Source organism: Polypterus senegalus, unplaced genomic scaffold (genome assembly GCF_016835505.1).
Source record: "Polypterus senegalus isolate Bchr_013 unplaced genomic scaffold, ASM1683550v1 scaffold_3471, whole genome shotgun sequence".
NCBI classification, from domain to species: domain Eukaryota; kingdom Metazoa; phylum Chordata; class Cladistia; order Polypteriformes; family Polypteridae; genus Polypterus; species Polypterus senegalus.
The window spans coordinates 14,562-35,739 of NW_024380029.1; the positions used below are offsets into that span (position 1 = coordinate 14,562).

At 42.1% G+C, this 21,178-nt stretch overlaps 2 protein-coding genes across 5 annotated transcripts; both read left to right on the forward strand.

Moving 5' to 3' along the window:
• The first annotated feature begins 4,546 nt into the window (after nt 1–4,546).
• On the forward strand, nt 4,547–9,293 carry LOC120520072 (butyrophilin subfamily 2 member A2-like). The gene is made up of 4 exons (XM_039742712.1): nt 4,547–4,741; nt 6,886–6,957; nt 7,332–7,664; nt 9,055–9,293. The coding sequence occupies exons 1-4, from the start codon at nt 4,708–4,710 to the stop codon at nt 9,291–9,293; spliced, it is 678 nt and encodes a 225-aa protein (XP_039598646.1). The 5' UTR covers nt 4,547–4,707.
• A 180-nt stretch (nt 9,294–9,473) lies between these two features.
• On the forward strand, nt 9,474–20,803 carry LOC120520073 (probable E3 ubiquitin-protein ligase TRIML1). Of its 4 annotated transcripts, XR_005631758.1 has the most exons (6): nt 9,474–10,167; nt 10,274–10,300; nt 14,813–14,851; nt 16,079–16,103; nt 16,199–16,225; nt 20,524–20,803. XR_005631758.1 is itself a non-coding variant. In XM_039742714.1 (4 exons), exons 1-4 carry the CDS (start codon nt 10,161–10,163, stop codon nt 20,784–20,786), a joined length of 336 nt encoding a protein of 111 aa, XP_039598648.1. In that variant the 5' UTR covers nt 10,117–10,160; the 3' UTR covers nt 20,787–20,803. The 4 variants fall into 4 exon arrangements, 2 of the variants coding, with proteins under 2 accessions (XP_039598648.1, XP_039598647.1); XM_039742714.1 differs by lacking the exons at nt 16,079–16,103; nt 16,199–16,225 and having other exon boundaries at nt 10,117–10,167; XR_005631759.1 differs by lacking the exons at nt 14,813–14,851; nt 16,079–16,103; nt 16,199–16,225; nt 20,524–20,803 and adding an exon at nt 10,400–10,939.
• The last annotated feature ends 375 nt before the right edge of the window (nt 20,804–21,178 follow it).

Sequence of the window (21,178 nt, forward strand, 5' to 3'; positions counted from 1 at the left end):
ATTGCAGTTGAGATTTGCCTGGTCCAAAGTGAGTTAATGGGACATATTCGCTTGCAAACTTGCCATATCTAATGAATAGGTTTTACTGTGATGCCTAAATGGCACTGGACCACCCTAATTTTAATAACTTTGTGACAAGATGGATGCCATTTTAAAATTTCAGTTGAGTTTTTCTTGTCCCAACATGGTTACATGGGTCATACTGACTGCCAAAGTTGGCACACTGTAAAATGTTGAATGAGATTTATGTGATGTTTAATTGGCACAGACAAAAGAAAAGAAAAGAGCTTTATACTTCCTGGGATAGGCAACATCTTCTGTGTGACTCTACCTCTGCACAGGATAAAGTGGGTTAGAAATCTAATTGATGGATGGATAAATACACAAATAAATAAATAAATAAATAAATAAATAAATAAATAAATAAATAAATCAAAGTATTTGAAATGTGACAAAATAAATAATAACAACATGAAAGGCAAGTCTAAATAATGAAATGGGTCATGAAATATGCCTTTTGTTCCTTATTCCTTCATGTCAGTCAGTCATTTTCAAACCCACTAAGTCCTGTAAAGGGTCCTGGTGGTCTGCTGGAGACTATCCCAGTCAGCACAGGGTGCCAGTCCATCGCAGGGTGACACACACACACACACACACACTTAGTACACCAAAGCACCTAACCTGCATGTCTTTGAACTGAGGGAGGAAACGGGAGATGTTGTAAACTCCCATATTTAATATAATTATGTATTTATTGTGATATTTCACAGAGGTACAGCCACAAGAGTCTTTTGATTTTCTCATCTGTCACCAGGTCAATGTTCTCACATACTGTAACTCCATCCATGACTTCAGCATTAGTCCTTATTCTCCATGCCATCGTCATTTGCAGGCCCACATATCTTCCCCAACACCTTTCTTTCCCAGGTTTCTTCACTTTTGTTAATGTCCAACATTCAGCCTCATACAGAAATGCTAGTTTTATTATGTCTTGATAAATCTGCTCCTTTAGTTTTCAGGTCAACAGACTGGATGTCATTAATCCTTGTAAATCATAATAAAGCTTGTCGCTTATCGCAGCTAGCCTTGCTCTAATTGTAGAACGTACCACGTAGTGTTCATTACAAATGACTCCTAAGTATTTGAAGTCACTCACCCTCAGTAATTGTTATTGTCGTAGGTCAGCGTGTCTACATTTCTAAATCTTACCCCACTCTCTGTACTTATGTATCGTGTATGTTGTCTTGTCCTCGTAGATTTGTAGACCTGTCCTCTTTGATTCATTTTCAAGTACCTTAGATTTCCCAGTCAGGCTGCTTTAGTTTCTAACAATCAGAACAACGTCATCAGCACGGGTGAACAATCGGTCAGTCTATCTTACAGTGCCCTCCATAATGTCTGACACAAAGACACGTTAGTCCTTGATTTGCTCCTCCGCTCCACAGTTTAAAATTATAAATCAATTCAGATGTGACTGAGGTGCACATTGCAGACTTTCATTTAAGGAGATTTACAGACATTTTGGTCACACCTTGTATAAAAGACAGCACTTTGTCTACATGGTCCCCTTTCAGGACACCATAATGTTTGGACACAGCAATGGTAGGTCTATTAAAGCTGATGTCACATTTAGGACTTTGTCACATATCTCCCGCATGTAATGACTGCTTGAAGTCTGAGATTCATAGACATCAGCAGGTGCTGAGGACCTTCTCTGGTGTTGTTCTGCCAGGCCTCTAATGCTGACATCTTCAGCTCCTGCTTGTTTGGGGGCTTGTCCCTTAGGTTTCTCTTCAGCATATGGTAGGCCTGCTCAGTTGGATTTAAATCGGGTGACTGGCTTGGCCATTCCAGAATTTACCATTTTGTAGCCTTGAAAAGCTCCTGTCTTCTCTCAGCAGTCTGTTTATATCATTATCTTCTTGTAGGATGAAGCGCCATCCAATGAGTTTGGGGCATTTACTGGACCCTGAGCAGATCAGATTTCTCTGTACACCTCAGAATTCATTGTGCCATGGTCGTCAGCAGGTCCATCACCAAGGAAGAGAAGTGTACCAGGACCTGTGCCAGCCACACATGCCCAAACCATAACACCACCAGCACCATGTTTAACAGATGAGGTGGTCAGCTTTGGATCTTGACCAGGGTAATTTCATCTCTAAACCTTGCTTTGCCATCACTCTGATGCTGGTTCATCATTGTCTCATCTGTCCACAAGACCTTATTCCAAACTTCTGCAGGCTCTCTGAAGTCTTTCTTCTAAAACTATAATCTGGTCCTCCTGTAGTTGTGGCTCACTAATGGCTTCATCTTGCAGTGTGGTCTCTGTATTTCTGTTCTGCAGGTTGTCATCTCTGTTACATCCACATTTGCCCCTAAAGACTCTTTCTGATCTGTCAGACTGGCCTTTGGGGCTTTTTGTTGACCACAGTGAGGATTCTTCTGTCATCATCAGTGGAGGTCCTCCTTGGCCTACCAGTCCCTTTGTGATTACTGAGCTCACCAGTGTGTTCTTTCTTCTTCATGGTGTTCCAGACAGTTGATTTGGTCATCCTAAGGTTTTTCGATTGTCCTGAATGGTTTTGTTCTTGTTTTTCAGCCTCATATTGGCTTCTTTGACTTTCACTGGCACAGCTCTTGTCCTCATGTTGAACAATGGCAGCTACAGACTCCAAAGGGCAGCAGTAAGCTGAGGTATCTTATGAAGCCATGAAACACACCTGAGGAATCACAAACACCTGTGACACTAAATGTGCCAAACATGAGAAGTCTTCAATGTGCACTTTAATCACATCTGAATTGTTTGATTTGTGATTTTAAACTGTGGAGCAGAAGAGTAAATGAAGGAAAAATGTGTCTTCCTCCTCAAGCCCCGCCTCTTCTGCCAAAACCAGCGTAAAACTGGCACCAAGTCAGCTGGAGTTGTCATTTATTTGTCTAGCAGAGCCGAGTTGAGCCTATGAGCCAGCGATTCTTTTAGCCCACTAGAGGGCACTAAAACGCCATGTTGGTGAAGCTCTGAACTTTCTGTTGCTATTTGTGTTTCTTTACTTTGTGAAGAGTCTCATTCAATGGGGATCACCAGCCTGTAATCTCAAATCTTCTTTTGGTCTCTTGTTTGTATTTACAATATATATTGTATGTGAATTATGTCAAAGGAAAGTATTGTGATGATAAAATATCTTAGTTCAAAAGTACTGTACAGTCCAGAAAAGGGAACGTATCCTTATGGCTTTATACTGAACTTTAACTGCGGAATGGTGGCGCAGTGGTAGCGCTGCTGCCTGGCAGATAGGAGACCCGGTTCGCTTCCTGGGTTCTCCCTGCGTGGAGTTTGCATGTTCTCCCGTGTCTGCGTGGGTTTCCTCCGGCGCTCTGGTTTCCTCCCACAATCCAAAAGACATGCAGGTTAGGTGGATTGGCGATTCGAAATTGGCCCTAGTGTGTGCTTGATGTGTGGGTGTGTGTGTCCTGTGGTGGGTTTGCACCTGCCCAGGATTGGTTCCTGCCTTGCCCTGTGTTGACTGGGATTGGCTCCAGCAGACCCACGTGACCCTGTGTTTGGATTCAATGGGAAGGAAAATGGATGGATAATAATAATATGTTTAATAAAGGCTGCATGTGAATTGCTGCAAGGCAATGGAGGACACCAGCGAGTCAGAATGTGACCACAGGACACACTGAGCTTTAACTGAATAGAAACCTCAGAGTCAATAAAAAAACATCTAAAATAATATCAGCACTGAAACTGAACGAGTGTAAAGATGACAACTGCTTACATGTTCTCACACGTCCTCAGTGTTACCAGTGAAGTTCTCCAGTTTTAGTGACAGTCCACCTCACAACCCTAACCTGTACCTGCTAACAAACTCCTGCCGTCTTTAGATGTCATAAGAGTTTCATTCTGTGGATTCTGATTTTCTAGAAGTGTTAAGTTTGGTTTCACTTTTTCTGAGTTCACAGCATAGACGTGAGTCCCGTCAAATCAAACCCAACGCTTATTGAGATGTTGTTCACCAGCAGGAGGTGAGATTCTCTTTTCTACAACTTTATTTGTTTTTTTGTTACAATTCATGAATACATTTTGTTCTTCCAGTTTTGAGAAGAAGCCCACTGAAGATATCCTGTTGGCTTTGGATTTAATCAAATTATCACAGACTGTAACCTCCTCATCTTTTTCTTATTCCCAGTATTTCTGTTTTGCACCATTTGAGGAGGTCAGCAATGTATTTTATTCTCTAATAAATCAAGTGCATGCCCTGACTCCATTTTGATTTCTTCTGCTCTCCTCTCCTTTCTTGGACTGACGTGATCCTCACACCACAAGTCTGCTTCTAATCTGAACAAAGGGTGATAAGTGTGTGCCCTGCTTTGTTAAAAAATCTAAAAAAGATCATAAAAGCACAGAATTCTCATGAGATCTGATAAAAGCTGAGGGTCTTATTGTCAGATCACAGGCCATTTTATTTTAATGTGTTTCTGTCACTTTAAGACTCAGGTGTGTCAGTGTTGGCAGGCTGCTGTTTAAAAACGAAAGAGAAATTAATCAGAGGAGGAACACTTTATACAACTCCTTTTATGTTATTCCACGCCACCTTCTCCTTCGACAGCCTTATAAGACATTAAGAACATGAAAGGCTGACATATTGTGCATGAAGTTCACAGACCGCTGATGAAGGACAAATCCTCGTGATGTGTGAGCTCTAAATGTGGAGAGTGGAGAGAAAACAAAGTGAAAGCAGTAAGTGGAGACATTATGGACGTTTATTACATTGCTGTTGTTAATGAATCCTTAGGTTGTGAGTGATAAGAATTGTAATTTGGAGGCTCACTCACTCAGTAACGTGTAACTGGCTTATGCTACACAAGTTTACATTGAGGTCGTGCAGATGAAGTGTGTGTTTAGTGAAGGAGCCATGAGCAGAGCAGAAGGCCTTCATATGAGATCAGGGTGCTGTCATCAATTAGCTTGTCCACCCTGAGTTTTCACCAGTAAAAGTAACTCAAGTCAAGACCACCACAACAAACATTAATGAACATTATGAACATTGATCAGGATTTTACAGATGTAGGTTAGCCTCAGCTCCACCACATGCTCCTTCAGCTCCTTCAATTTAAAAGATAAAGAACTGATCGTCTCCAGCATATTGTCACTCCTAGAAATGTAGGTGTGATGATTCAAACTTATTATGAGATCTGACTGTGCTGTGTGCTGATAATCATGAACGGGGAAACAGGAGTGCAGACAGTTTACGGTGTCATCAGGGTGTGTTAGGATGAAAGTAGAAATAAGCAGAGAACAACTGGGCTGTCAGGCTCTCCTTGTTGGTTTGATTACTGGATCTACTGGCACAACTGAGAGTCTTGTGTTTCATGAAATGGTGGGCGGTGAAGACACATCAGGAGTACACATGAGAGAAAGCGAGAAATGAATGAATTGGTGAATGAAGTCCTGTACCTAAGTTTAGTATCAAATGGCATTGCTAACATAATAAACATGAACATCATATACAGCATAGCAGCCAGTGTGAAATGAACAACAATATTACATTCAATCAGCAAAGATATGAGCACGTTTACTGGAGGTCTCATGTCTGTGATCTGTAAAAGACTCCACTGAATGGGCTGAAAATGAATGTTAAATAAGAAAGAGAAATCACTAAGAGAGAGAACCAGTTGTGCCAGTCCAGTGAGGCTGTGTGATCTGACGCTGGAGATGTCGAGTGTTGAAGGCCTGTCTGAGTTCAAAGAGGCGTTTAAAAGATCAGGATTGTCACTTCTGGGCAAACTGCAATGTCTGTAACTTTCATGACAAATGGCAACCAACCCAAGGTAGACCTTTATAGTTAATAAACTGTTACCTGAATTTAGGCCATCAATTTTACATTTTCAAAGGCGTAATTATTGTCCATACTGTTTTTCTCAATGTTTTTATTTTTATATAGAGATTTTGTATCATTTTGTTGCCTGATTACCACCATGTTGTGTTGACAGCAGATTTCCATTGTCTGTTCTATGACTACTGGTGACATGTCACTCAATGTCACAATTCTTCTGGTATAAAATAATGGTGTCCAGCTTGTAAATTATAATTATATAGAGCAAAGGAATATCTTTTAGTTACAGGGCCACTAAACTGTGGACTGGTCTTCCTGCTACTATAAGAGATGCCCTTCAGTCTCAGCTGAAGACTCACGACTTCAGTTTAGCACTAAAACATAAGTAACATGATAGTTATAATTGAATAATAACCCTCACCTATTCTGTTTCTCTTCTCGGTACTCAAATGTGCCACTTGGTGCCACGCCCACCTGCCAAGTTGTTTGCCTGCCTAAGGTAAAGTCATCTCTGATGGTGGATCGTAGGAATCGTGGGTATAGGGGTCCTTTCATCGGATTGGCTGTCTCAGCACTGACTCAGCTGTGGAATGGCCTATAGGGGAGGCAGCTTGATGGCTGACGTCTCCAGGACTCCAAAACAAATCCAAATCATATTATGGGATAACATCTACTGTTAAATTCTCCTCTGTACTTGTACATTTTTTTTATACTGCATTGAGGATTTGTTCTGTTCTGTGTATTGTATTGTATTGTATTGACCCCATTTTTCTTTTGACATTCACTGCACCCAACCTACCTGTAAGGGTCTCTTTCTGAACTGCCTTTCCCGAGGTTTCTTCCATTTTTCCCTACAAGGTTTTTTCTTGGGAGTTTTTTCTTGTCTTCTTAGAGAGTTAATGCTTGGGGCTGTCAAGCTATAAATGGTGGTCTCTGCTCCTGTCATTTGAAGTGTAGATGATGCAGTTTTATCTGTGAGTTGTTTTACACACCAGTCTGTCAGAGGAGCTGACTTCACAGGTACAATGAGCTCTTCTTTGTGTTTCAGCCATGAACCTTCAGATGCGATGGACTCTTCTTATCTTATTGTTTCTACACAACACAGATATCTCCTGGGCAGGTATGGATGGATGGCTGGTTATATTTTGTTAATTTTAAGTGTGCTAAATGTTTCATACTCTTTATTTACACATTTCTCTTCATAGTAAAGTTCAGCAGAAGCAAGTCTCTTTACACAGAATATTTATTTGTTTGTAAGCTTTTTGTCAAAGAAAAGTAAGAGAAAGAATTTAATTGTTTTTGTTTAATGGCTTGTAATAGTTTAAACCCAGAAAAATAATTTAAGGACAGTTTATTCTACAAGAAGTCAGAAAGATGAAATGATAATGAAACATTTATGAGTAGGCTAACATGGTTTTCATTAACTTTTGTCATTTTTTCTAATTTACAAATCACATCCTGGTCGTCACTCCACTCTTGTGGTTTCCTTTCCAGACAGCTTCATCGTTGTTGGTCCTTCTAAGCCCGTCGTCACTTATGTCGGTGAAGATGTGGTCCTGCCAGCCTCCCTCTCACCAGCGCTTAATGCCGAGGCCTTTGAAGTGAGGTGGTTTACAACTGACATCAGGACACCAGAGCTGTTATACACCAATTACAATATCAGGATACAGAGTGACACAAGAAGAACTCTGAGCTTAGACAACCTCAAGAATGGCAACGTGTCTCTAATAATCAGAAACGTCCGTGTTTCAGATGAACAGCTCTACAGATGTAATGTGTACTCAGGACAAACAGAAGAGGAGACTCAGGTCTCACTCACTGTTGAAGGTCAGTGTGCATTTGGAATTTAGAATTTATGTTTCTGCTTGTATTATGGGATGGCACTCAGTGGCTAGATCTACTGCCTGATGAAGTCCATGTCCACTTTCCCATGAACACTTGTTGTCAGTGTAGAGTTTGCACTTCTACCTCCTCATCAGGTTCGACTTTTTTTCTGAGTTTTATGATTTTCCTTTCAAATAGAAAGACGTATGAATTGGGTGAACTGGTGATGTTAAAGTCAGCCAATATGAGTGACCGGGTCCCATGATGAGATAACGAAGATAATAATAATAATAATAATAATAATAATAATAATAATAATAATAATAATGAAACAATTTATTCATGTCGTACATTTCTCCTTATCAAAGCTCTTCACAGAATGAACAACAGAGAATATATGACATTGGAAACAAACACTAAATAAAGACAAATACAGAATATACAAAGAACTGAAGTAAAATAAATGTTGACAAACCAGAATAAAATACAAAATACATTAAAATGAGAAAACCTTGAATCAGTAACATTGTGTGATACAAATAAACATCATCTCAGGTGGTCCTGCAGCCCTGAAACTCTATAAATGATATAAGGTGTATAACTAGTGTAGTAATTACAACAAAATGCCCATAAGGATTTGCGGTGTTCAGCCTTGTATACCGTGAAAGAAAAGGTCAAAATCATTGCAAGAAATCATCAGACAAAAAGGGATGGGTGGACGGACATTTTAAAGAGCCGGACCAGAAATTAACAACATGGAATGCTGGGAAGGCGTGGTGGTGGATGGGTAGTGGATGTCATCAGTGGGGACCAGAGGAGAGAAAGGGACCTGGAAGTGTTGTTCTCTTAGGTGTCTAGGTAGGATTATGGCGGTGGTGCTTCGCCTTCTCTACAGAGACAGATAGAGAGAGGTTAGTACCCCACCATAGTCCCCTGGCTCGACTTGTTGTGATGCACTTCGGGTCCATAAGCTGCTCCCCATGTGCTTGTGTAACACTAGATTTGCCAAAACATTACAGGTAAGTAATAAACAGAGAAAGATTATAAACATAACATACATAAGGACAAAAACAATGAAATATACACAATTATAATATTTAAAAATCACCAAAAGACCACAGATGGTAAACTGCACCTAAAGTGGGTTAAGACCCTGGCTAAAACTTGACACTGGATGCCATCAGGTGGCTCTGCCAAGTTTCATTAAATATCAGCAATTAATAAAATGATCAGAAACAAGTCAAACAAAATAAAATCAAAGCCTACACTCCAAACTAAAAAAACAAATTCCTTTATTTGAGCAGTTCATTCCTAATCGTATGCCATGTCAGCTGATGTTAAAGTGTTTCTTCTTCTTCTCTTCACTGATCTTCCACTCTTTGTGTTTCATTAGTTTTAGGTGCTCAGCCCTCCATTTCTATGAGCTCCACTGAAGGCCAGAAGACCGACTGGAGTGCAGCTCGGAGAAGAGAAACCCCAACCAGAAGTCACCTGGAGGGACATGAATGGGGCAGACGTGACGTCACAGTCCACAATAAAGTCAGAGCGGGACTCCGAGGGTCTTCTGAGAGTGAGCAGCGTCCTCCCGGTGAAGGAGGAGTACAACGTGTTCAGCTGTCTGATGAGAAGTAAAGCACCAAAGCCAGACTGGCACTCCGGACTTGGCATCTACAGTACGTCATTAATAGTGTGGCACTAGCAGCATTGGCACTTTATTTTACACAGAATGTGGCACTAAAGCACATATTTGTAGATCAGCTCTAAAAGCTAGGCCCCCATTTACTAATTACCTGGGAAAATCAATGTAGTAACTAATTTTGTGTTAAATGATGTGCCATATGCACATTAAAAGAAAAGATCCATAAGTGGAAATGAAATATGAATAAGAGTTGGAACTTTGAAATACAGGAATTCACATCACCACACACACGCGTGAACAAATCTACAATGTCAGGTACAGTTGGCTAGCAGTGCAACTTCGAGACAAGGCCATCGTGAAAATAGAAAAATAGAAAATTCAGTTGTGACTCAGTCTAGGAGTGGACCTCCATATATATCTGTGTCACATGATTCAAAGAAATGAAAAGTAAACGTGTAGATTAAAAGACGTAGGAGACAAACACTGGAGGAGAACGACACTGAGTGGACATTAATGGAGGTGAGATACTGGATAATTGATGATGGAGAACGAGAGGGCTGATGGACACGCTGATGACATGGCTGTGAAGGTGTGTTTGGTCCCAGGCTCCAGCTACAGGAGCACATCATCTGTGGTGTAAATGCAGGCTCTCATGATGCTCCCCTTAGCATGAAGGAGTCCCACTTGATGGATTCTTCTGTGTTTTCCTCACCTGAACCTCATTCCTGTCTCACAGACTCACACGTCTTCCTCTCATTTTGCAGGTTTCTCCCAGCGGTCTCTGGCTGGTTGGTGGCTTTCATCGTCTTGTTGGTTCTTTGCTTAGTGGTGACTCCCTGCTGGTCATTCAATGGAGAAGAATGAGAGGTGAGGACAGAAGATCTCACATCGACGTCAGAACAGACAGAATGCTCAGTAAATGGTAACGTTATTCATAAATAATTCATCTTTATATTCTTTTTGTCTTCCATAGAAACAAACACCAGATATGATTCAATAGGTGAGTACAGTTTGATTTCAGTTACTTTGTGACTTTTACTGTCATCGGTGAATCCTGAGACATGTCAGTCAGTTTGTATTTTAATCACACAATTCACAGTTAGCGGCTGTAGGAGTCCACATTGGAAATCCACTGACAATGGAAGGACATGCAGACTGTCCACTGGAGACATCATACCAGGAGCTGACCTGGAGTTTGAGTGCTGTGGGCTGACAAACCTAACGTCACGTGTGCGCTGAGTGCCAAATGGCTCCTCCATTACACATTTAGTCCTCTCTCTAGTCGTGAGTCAGCACAGGGCTGTAGATATGAGACACTCTGATCAAGGACTGGTCTGATGAGCTCGACTTGTGCTGATTTACCTCTTTCTACTTGGCCACTGCTCATCTGTCTCCTGGGATGGTGAGGTGGCTTCTCAGGGGTCTTCAGAGTCCATGAATATCTGAGCAGTTCAATTAGTGAAGGCCTTGGTGTGACTGAATAAACGTGAACTGGTCAGGAAATTCAAAATGGGAGATCAGGCCGGCCAGCCTGAATGTGAAGAGGAGACGATTTGAAAATGGTCAGCATTGAGCCAATGTGGCCCACCACGTTCAGTGAAGTCTTCTGTGTCTCCTTTGTGTTGGTACTTCATGTGTGAATAGGAAAGAAACCAAAACAATAAAAATAAACAGCTTTTTAAAATTTATTTTATGATTTTGAATCTAAAATTCATTCATCTGTTTTCTGATTCCAATTAACGGTAGCAGAGAGTTGACACACGACAGTAGAAATCCATTTGTAAGGTGCCAGTCTGTGACTCACACATACACGCACACACAGACACACACAGACACACAAACACACACAAACACACACACACTAATACTCTTAACATATTTATTGTTCTTCTTTGGAATGAATAGCAGAGAAAGCCACGCAGACAGAAGAGAAGCATACACACTGACTGGGCTGGGCAACAATGCCGACCTCTGTGCCAGCATGTTCACTTAATAATAATAATAATAATAATAATAATAATAATAATAATACAGTTTTGCCCGTTGCTTGAACACATTTTGCAAAACTTTGCTCATTGTGCCAAAACTCTAAACACAAGTAAACATGACACAACACTGGGAAATATACCATTCACATCTGTGCCAAATTGAAACTCTACTCCCAAAACCTAAACTCTGCTATCAAAACCTAACATCCCTTTGTCAAAATGTAACTCTGCTTACTTGCATCATATGCAAACACTATCAGATCAGGGAGAACACACTAGTCTACTTTATATAAAACACTGCAGTCTTTGATTTTCATTGTTTATTCAGAAGGCATATTTTCAGGAGACACATTTTCAAACAACCAAAAAAGCAAATAGGCCTACTCAATATTGTACATTGCAGTACCATGAATTCAGATAAAGCTAAAACCATAATACAGTAATAGAAAAAACACTATACTGTAAACGCAAAAGATCATGACAATTGTGCATACGTGGGCTCATGGATCCCACCGTCTGTTGGGGTCTGGCCACAGGACCTCATCGACATCGCAAGCAATGTCTTCTCCGCTAGGCACCGGGGAAAATATCCTCTTGCATGTTGAAACCATCCATGGATTGCTGTCACCTGAATGTCGCCAGAGGCCTGTTCCATTGCCTGCAGAAGAGGCATGCGGGCATGTGGTTGGCGGTCATATACACGCCATCTCCAAGCCGAAAAAATTCCTCTATAGGGTTTAAAAATGGTGAGTAAGGGGGCAAGTATACCACTTCAAATTGATTGTGGTTGGAGAACCAGGCCTGGACCAGAGCAGCCCGATGGAAACTGGCATTATCCCATATCACCACAAACCTGGGCTGATCTGGTCTGTTCTGTACAACTATATTATGGAGAGCATCTAGAAATGTGAGTATATGTTGGCTATTGTATGGACCTAGTTTTGCATGATGATGCAGAAGCCCTCAAGGCTTATGGTGGCTTACAATGTGATATTTCCCCGATATTGCCCTTTGGCCAATTATATTACGACCCGTCGTCTTGTTTTGCTCAGGTCGAATCCAGCCTCATCAAGGAAAATGAATTCATGAGGCTGTGCAGCTCCATCCATGGCCAAGATTCTCTGTAAAAAAAAAAGAGAACATATTACTGTACTACAGTGCTACACATACAGAACCCTCACCCCAGCACACAGGTACCTGTGTAGCTCTCAGAATGGATCCATGTGGTACTGATATGGTACATATTCAGCTGCTACTGGATTTCACCAATACTGTATTGTAAATGTAAAGGACAGTTACACTTACCCGTACATATTCAGTTCAAGTCCTTTGACCCTGTCACTGTTCCTTTCAAATGGGACTCTGTAGAGCTGCTTCATGGTGATGCTGTGTTTTCCCAAGATGCGTCTGATGGTGGTGATGCTCACATGGTTTATGTTGTTGAACACTTGCCTGTCTGCAAGTATTGTCTTTCGTAGGTGGTGGAGACGGATGGCATTGTCTGCCCTCACTAGGTCCACAATGGCAAGTTCCTGCTGTTGTGTGAACAGGCGTTGGCGTCCTCCCCAGAAGGTCTCGAGTCATTCTAGAGAAATACAACCACATATTGTCATCGGTTTGCTTATTTTTCTTACAGTACTTTACTGTATATACTGTATCATCCACTGTACAACACTGTACTTCAATATAAGTAATCATGGTATGTTTCACAAAACTACCACTTTGGCTGCAAAAGGAGCATTCGCACCCTGCAATACCCTGTCCACTTGATATGGTAATGTGATATACTGTAGAACAGTGCTATAAAAACCATCTGAGTAGAGTAGAAGGTAGAGAGGTGAAGACATACCTGTTTTCTAGTCGGAATGTTCTTATTACAGATGCCACTGTGAAGCGGCTTAGATGTGGGTGGACTCTCTGCCCAGCTTCCCTCATAGTCAGGCCATGGTTGATGACATGGTCCACCAAAGTTGCTCTTATATCATCAGAAATATGGGTCCGTGCATGGCCTCTTCGACCTCCTCCTCCTCTTCCTCTTCCTCTTGCTCTCCCTCCATCCATGCTTGCAAAGTTCTTAAAATGGCTGAACTGAGGGCTTTTGTAGTTGGCTAATTAGTGTTCAGTTTTGCAAGTAAGTGCCTTCAGGTGTGTATTTGAGTGGTTGCAATTACCCGATGTGTTTTGTATTTTGGATACATATGTTTTCTAAATGGCACCCTGAGATTTCATTTTTGAACAAAGTGTCTTATGTATGAAATAGAGTGTAGTATGCAGGACCATGTGTGTTACATAAAGGAGTAAGTGTGTTGCATAATTGCAACTAGAGTGCAAAGCAGCGCTTTGTGTAAGGTATGGGTACATGTGTTTGAGGTATGGTAACAAAAGCTTCAAGTTGTGTTACTTTAGTCTAAGCATGGGTCTATAGTGTTCAAGCAATGGGCAAAACTGTAATGGTAGGTGATAACAGAATTCTATCAACAGATGAACTCAAATGATTTATTTTTTGTACAGAAGAAGAAGGACCCATTAAAGAACCTCAGTCATTAAGCAATTTGATTGAAGGAACGTCTGTTGCACCCTTGACTTTGTTTCATGGAGTCAGTTTGTGAGGAGAGTAGTGGTGGAAGTTTACCCCAATATGGATTTGAGTGTCATCTGCGTAACAATGATCTCCTAAATCGTACATCTCTGTCATTTCCCCTAAAGGTTACATATAAATATGGTATCGTATGTAACGTATGTCACCTGAAAAGTCTTCACTTGTGACAATGTCCCTAGTCAACCTCAGAAGCAGACATATTGCTGTATATTTGTGGCCACTAGGGGTGCCCCAGAGCTCTGAACAGCAGATACACCACGCCAGACACCAACGGAGGATAACATAACATGTTTTATTACATGACAACACCTCACAACTCTTACTTTAAACAATACACCAAATAAGTGCTTTATTGTCTCCCTCTGCTCCTCCGTAGTGAGTGTCATCCTCTTCCTCCCAACTCTGACTCTCCAAGTGAAGGAGACACTTGCTTGTATGTTGGACCCTGGTGTACTTCTGGTGTCATCACATTGCATTCTGAAAGCACATATGGGGGTCACATGACGCAGGTACTGTAGGCTCTCTTATGGAAGTGCCCTCTGGTGGCAGACACAGACCCTGGCAGGATTGCCCTTCTGAACTACAAGTCATATGAACTGAGCCAGTGGATCACTGCCGCCTCTCATATTGTAGGCTGTATTCTCCTTGATATTTCATCCAGTCCATCTGTTAAATTTCCACCACGTGTAGGACGAGAACCAAAAGCCATCCTGGGCAGGTGGCACAGCCTTTCATTGTGGCCTCCCAGCTGGACAAAGTATCAGCCTTCACCCCAGTTGGGACGCCACTCCATCCGGATGACGCTCACAATATACAGTATATATAAATATTCATCTGAGGTGTCCTTCATCCATGGAGAGACTGGTGTTGTCAGTCCCACTTCTCTTCTCAAATGTTCACTTTGTTCTTCTCTTTGTGTCTACAGTTGGATTCCTTCCTATATGTTTCCTGCACAAGGAAATTGGTAAGAAAAGATTTTTCTTCTTTGTATTAAAATGCAAAATAAAACTGTTAAAGATTTAAATGGAGGGAGAGACTTTAGTAATTCAAGGGACACAATAAGAACGTGAAACATTAGTGCTAGAAATGACAAGTCCAAGTAGAGGCTCTTTGCTAAGAAACATTCTGGAGTCTAAGGATGCTTTCCTGATAATATTATTATGAATATGATTTGTATTTGATTCCATGTCTGAGAGTGAATCAGTATTTTATAAGAACTGTTTGAACGTTCTTAGCTCACACACACCCTGAGGTGCCCACTGTGCTGTCCTCTCGTATCTTATTTACGCCACTCAGTAAGGTGCCTTGTGTTTTCTTCTCATCTTCTTCTTTTATTTTAGTCCACTCTTCTTATCGTTGGTCCATCAGATTGAGGGTCCTGGGGCTCAGACCCTACCTCAGTAGTACTGGACACAACACAAGAGTCCTCCTTATCCTTTGTTTGCTGTTGGTTTATTCTAAAGCTCCGTCTGCTACACTCAGTCTCATTATTAAACATTTGGATTTCTGTCCTCACATTTGGATTCACCACATTATTTTAACTGTGAACCCCTAAGAGTGAACAGGACCCCGTGAAGTGGGCATCACATGTCACCTGATAGAAGTTCAGTCCTCCACTGTCACTCTGATGTCTCAGGTCACACAGCAGTTTGTTTCTGGTCACCGACACTCAGACAGTTGGCACTGAGGAGCCATTTGAACTGACAATGGAGAAGACAAATAGCAAGGCCATCAGTAGGAGACAAACTGGTCAAGACGAGGGTCTTCTGGCACGTGTCTTATTGTATTGCAGTCACACTAATTACACCTGCAGCGTTCATTTCTGTGTTTCTGTGGTCACCAGAAGACGGTCAGAAGTCTCACAGTAGGACCTCCACTCCTAATAATCCTAAATAATTCTGTTCCTTCTTCATCAGACGTCACGCAGATTCAAAGCCAAAGGCCAGTAGGCTGTTAATTCTGCAAATCCACTTTCAGTCTGTGCTTGGCACTCCAGCTATTGTCATGTACATTGTTCTGCTGTCTATTATAAGGGTCTTTATGAAGGGAAATTTGAAATGCAAAGATATTTTAAGACTTCAGAAGAGGAAAATGAAAGTAAATGAAAGTAGCGAGTGAGAACTGAAGAGATGATGTGTTAAGTTGACCCACCTGATTATTCACTCAGTAACGCAGCTCTCTTCTTCTGCAGAAAAGTCACAACGCCACCAATGCAGGTACAATATTTGAACTGGGGTCTCTGGGGTCTTTCAAGTCTCACTCTTTATTGGACTCATTAAGTTTATTTCTTTATTTATTTATTATTTTACAGAATGGAGGAAAATATGCAGCTCAGCAGGTACGGTTGATAAGCTGCTCATGAAATTCTCATTTTCTGTGTCTGTAGTCTTTATGTCTTCATGTTAAACGTGTCACCTTCATGACCATGACAAGCAGCACCTTATGAGCTCTGTGACTGTCCCCAGGTCTCAGTTAATGGCTGAGGTCCCTCTGTGTGGGTGACATGGTGACACAGTGGTAGTGCTGCTGTCTCCCAGTAAGGACACTGGGGTTCACCTCCTGGGGCTCCTTGTGTGGAGTTTGCATGTTCTGCCTGTGACTGTGAGGGTCTCCTCTGTGTGCTCTAAAGACATGCAGGTTAGGTGGTCCGTGACGCCAGTTAGCCCTGATGTGTGTTTGAGTGTTTGCCGCTGATGGACTGGCGTCCCGCCTATGGGTTGTTCCTGCCCTGCCCTGATGCCTGCTGTGATCAGCTCCATCTGCCCTCGACTCTGCCCTGGATAAGCAGGTTATGACAATGGATGGCTGCTTGTTCTGTGTGTTTAAAGGCAGATGAGCTGCTAGTTAAGGAGCAGGAAGACCTCAGCCTCTACTGCCCCTGGTGGTCTCTTTGACTATCGCTAGTTCTCTTATTCCAATGAAGTTCACTAAACAGTCCTCTGTCATAAACAGCTGGATTCTCCTTGGCAGGCGGACATTACTTTATTTTGTGTTTCAAGATCATCAGACAATTTGAACAATTTGAACAATCTCAATCTAGACGAGAACAGGCCATTCAGCCCAACAAAGCTCGCCAGTCCAATCCACTTGTTTCCTACAAGAAAACATCAAGTCGAGTTTTGAAAGATCCTAACGTCTTACTGTCCACCACACTACTTGGTAGTTTATTCCAAGTGTCTATTGTTCTTTGTGTAAAGAACAAACCTCCTAATGTTTGTGCGAAAGTTTACCCTTAACAAGTTTTCCAAATGTGTCCCCGTGTTCTTGATGAACTCATTTTAAAATACAAGTCTCGATCCACTGGACTAATTCCTTCATAATTTTAAACACTTCAATCATGTCACCTCTTAATCTTCTTTTGCTTAAACTGTAAAGGCTCAGCTCTTTAAACTTTCCTCATAATTCATCCCCTGTAGCCCTGGAATCAGCCTAGTCGCTCTTCTCTGCAACAACAACAACAACATTTATTTATATAGCACATTTTCATACAAACAGTAGCTCAAAGTGCTTTACATATTAAAGAATAGAAAAATGAAAGACATAATTATAAAAAATAAATCAACATTAACATCGAATAAGAGTAAGGTTCAATGGCCAGGGGACAGAAAAACAAAAACTCCAGACGGCTGGAGAAAAAATAAAATCTGTAGGGATTCCAGACCATGAGACCACCCAGTCCCTCTGGGCATTCTACCTAACATAAATGAAACAGTCCTCTTTGGATTTAGGGTTCTCACGGAAGGGCTTGAATGATGATGATGGTCACGTAGACTTCTTCCTTTTAATCCTGGACCTCTGGACCTTCTCTAGTGCTGCTATGTCCTTTTGTAGCCTGGAGACCAAAACTGCACACAGTACTCAAGATGAGGCCTCACCAGTGCATTATAAAGGTTGAGCAGAACCTCCTGTGACTTGTACTCCACACATCAAGGCGCTATATAACCTGACATTCTGTGAGCCTTCTTAATGGCTTCTGAACACTGTCGTGAAGTCGATAGCTTAGAGTCCACTATGACTCCTAAATCCTTCTCATAAGGTGGACTCTCGATTTTCTGACCGCCCATTGTGTATTCAAACCTAACATTTTTACTTCCTATGTGTAATTCTTTACATTTACTGACATTAAATTTCATCTGCCACAAATCTGCCCAAGCCTGTATGCTATCCAAGTCCTTCTGTAATGATATAATGGATTCCAAATTATCTGCTAATCCACCTATCTTGGTATCATCTGCAAACTTAACCAGCTTGTTACTTATATTCCTATCTAAATCATTTATATATATTAAAAATAGCATCGGCCCTAGCACTGCCCCCTGCTGGTCACCACTCTTAACATCAGCCAATTCTGATGAGGTTCCTCGCACCATCACCCTCTGCTTCCTGTGTCTGAGCCAATTCTGCACCCATCTAAAAACATCACCCTGAACTCCCACTTCTTTTAACTTGATGCCCAACCTCTCATGTGGCACCTTATCAAATGCTTTCTGAAAGTCCAGATCAATAATATCATAAGCTCCACTTTGATCGTATCCTTTTGTTGCCTCCACATAGAATTCCAACATGTTAGTAAAACACGACCTCCCTCTTCTGAACCCACGCTGTCTGTTCAGAATAACTCCTGTCCTTGCCATGTGTTGCTCAATCTTATCCTTAATAATTCCTTCGATTAATTTTCCTGTGATGCTTGTTGCTTATTGGCCTATAGTTGCTCTTGATCTGCCCGGTCACCCTTTTTATATAACGGGATGATATTTGCCATTTTCTAGTCCTTCAGAATCTCTCCAGTGCACAGTGACTTCCTAAAAATATGTGTCAAGGGTTTATATCTGTACTCACTAGCCTCCTTAAGAACACGAGGATAAATATTATCTGGGCCTGGTGATTTGTTTGATTTCATGTTATTTAATCTGAGCAGCACTTCTCTCTCTACAATTTCCAAATCCCTCAGTACCTCCTTAGTAGTCCCTGTTACTGCTCTGAGGTTATCCACTTGCTCAACTTGTGAACACCTCAGAAAAATGTAAGTTTAGCTCATCTGCTATTTCATTGTCTGTATCTTTTAATTCCCTTTACTATTCCTGATGCACTTGACCTCCTCCTTAACTCTTCTTTTACTACTAAAACACTGAAAGAATCTCTTGGGGTCTTCTTTCGCCTTATCAGCTCTATTCCTCTCCAACTGTCTTTTAGCCTCTCTGATGTCCTTCTTAATGGTTGCCCTCATGTTCTCATACGCTCTACGATTCACTTTGCAGTCATTATTCTTATATGCCTTATACAGCAGTTTTTCCTTTGCAACTTCTTTTTAAATCTTTATTAATCCATCGTGGAGTTTTTTAGTTTCCTATTAATTCCAAATTTAGGTCTGTATCTGCATTACATTTTTAAACCTGTTCCACTGCTCCTCGACTGTCTCCACATTTAAAAGCTTATCCCAGTAAAGACAGAACTAAAGACGGGACCCTCCTCGCAGACACAACTCCTCAGATGTCTTCCTCGGTACAAAGGACGCCCGTTTGTCTTGTAGACTTTATTCTCAGAAGGTCATTTTGATTCGGTGGTCTGCACCATTAGCACTGCGTGTCATTGTCACTAATCCTGCTACTTAAAGACTCCATGATGTCCCTTCTGTCACTTTGGACCCTCTTGTGTTTCAGTGCAGACCCTTTCTCAGGCCCCCATTTCCAGCATGTCGATGTTGAAGTATTTGTGAGATGACAACACTGAGGACACACTTGAGGTTTTCACTCCCAACGTTTGCTCTTTTTAAAGTAAACTGAGTGCTGCTGAGTCCTCACAGGGCCCGCTGTCCATTCTCAGCCCCTCAGTGTCCAGTCCTGTCCCCTCTTTAGTGCCACTTTGTGTTTTGTCCTGCTGTCCTGTCCTTTGTCGTCACTATCAGTGTTGTCACCTTGTATGTCCTCTCGTCCCCCTCTCCTTATTAAAGCCCCCTCACCTGTACTGACCGGTCACATGGTGTCCCTGCTGACTGATGACTTGTGACACTTCATCCTCATCACAGACAGGCAGCCATCTTGTGTTGTTAGATTCAGTGTCATAAATTCAGTGCCCCCCGTTGTCACTTCTGAAAAGGAACTGAGAAACATAAAGTGGGGGGTCTGCTAAATAAAAGGCCACAAACGCAGTGTTAGGATGAGAAAAGTGACAGAGTCACCGACAGAGAGAACAAAATGAATCAAAGTGGACAGGAATGACAGGAACAGGAGGACAACAGGCCAGGGGGGACATGAGACCCTCAGGTTAGTGACGACAAGTCTGAGAGCTGCTGGTGAGTCTGTGAACGAGTGCCAGGCCTCACTGGTGGTCTTCTTGTTTGTGTCTTTAACAAATCCTCGCTGTGTGATTCGTCTTTTATTAAAATGTTCACAGCGTGGTGATCAGGCTCTTTAGGGTTAAATGAAGATAAAATGGAGGAGGTCAGAGGTGCGACTACACGGGGGGCCGAGCAGTGACACAGAGAGACACACGAGGGGCTTGGTGGGCTGAGAACTGAACACGTGCTGTTTGACGTCTTTTTAATGTTCAGGTCCTTCAAGGAGTGTAAATGTGTTGTTGTCTTCCTCAAGTCCCTGATTTCCTGACGTCTTCCTCTTTTCTTCTTCTTCTCCTCAGCTGATGTCACTTTTGACCCTGAGACTGCAAATCAGTGGCTCATTGTGTCTGAAGACGGGAAACAAGTGAGACACACAGACACACGACAGAGAGTGACGGACAATCCAAAGAGGTTTGACTGCAGCCCTGATGTCCTGGCCAGAGAAGGATTCACGTCAGGGAGACACTACTGGGAGGTGGAGGTCGGGGGGAAGACTGAGTGGACTTTAGGAGTCGCCAGAGAGTCGATCAACAGGAAAGGGGATTACACTGAGCCCAGATGATGGATACTGGACTGTAGGGCTGATGAATAAGAACAAGTACGCAGCTAACATTGGCCGTCCTATCCCCCTCCCCTGAGAGTGAAGCCCCAGACAGTGGGGGTCTTTCTGGACTATGATGAAGGTCAGGTCTCCTTTTACAATGCCCAGTCCCGCTCTCACCTCTACACCTTCACAGACTCCTTCACTGAGCCCCTCTATCCGCTCTTCAGTCCTGAACTTAATGACGGTGGTAAAACGCGCCCCTCTGGTCATCTGCCCCTGGGCACACACTGAACCCTCTGTATTAATGTCGTCTGTCCATCTCTGAGCAGCACAAAGCCGATGGAGACTTTCTTTAACATCAGACCACCGAACTCAAAGCCCCCCTGAGGTGTCCTGCTGTTTGCTGCTCA

What these genes read in the sequence shown, in the direction of transcription:
- LOC120520072 (XM_039742712.1), top strand. Translation starts at nt 4,708, where the DNA reads ATGTGGAGAGTGGAGAGAAAACAAAGTGAAAGCA. An exon ending in GAGAAAACAAAGTGAAAGCA is followed by an intron (nt 4,742 to 6,885) that starts GTAAGTGGAGAC and finishes TTTGTGTTTCAG; the next exon opens with CCATGAACCTTCAGATGCGA. An exon ending in GGTCTCACTCACTGTTGAAG is followed by an intron (nt 7,665 to 9,054) that starts GTCAGTGTGCAT and finishes GTGTTTCATTAG; the next exon opens with TTTTAGGTGCTCAGCCCTCC.
- LOC120520073 (XM_039742713.1), top strand. Translation starts at nt 14,740, where the DNA reads ATGGAGAGACTGGTGTTGTCAGTCCCACTTCTCTTCTCAAATGTTCAC. An exon ending in TTTCCTGCACAAGGAAATTG is followed by an intron (nt 14,852 to 20,523) that starts GTAAGAAAAGAT and finishes TCTTCTCCTCAG; the next exon opens with CTGATGTCACTTTTGACCCT.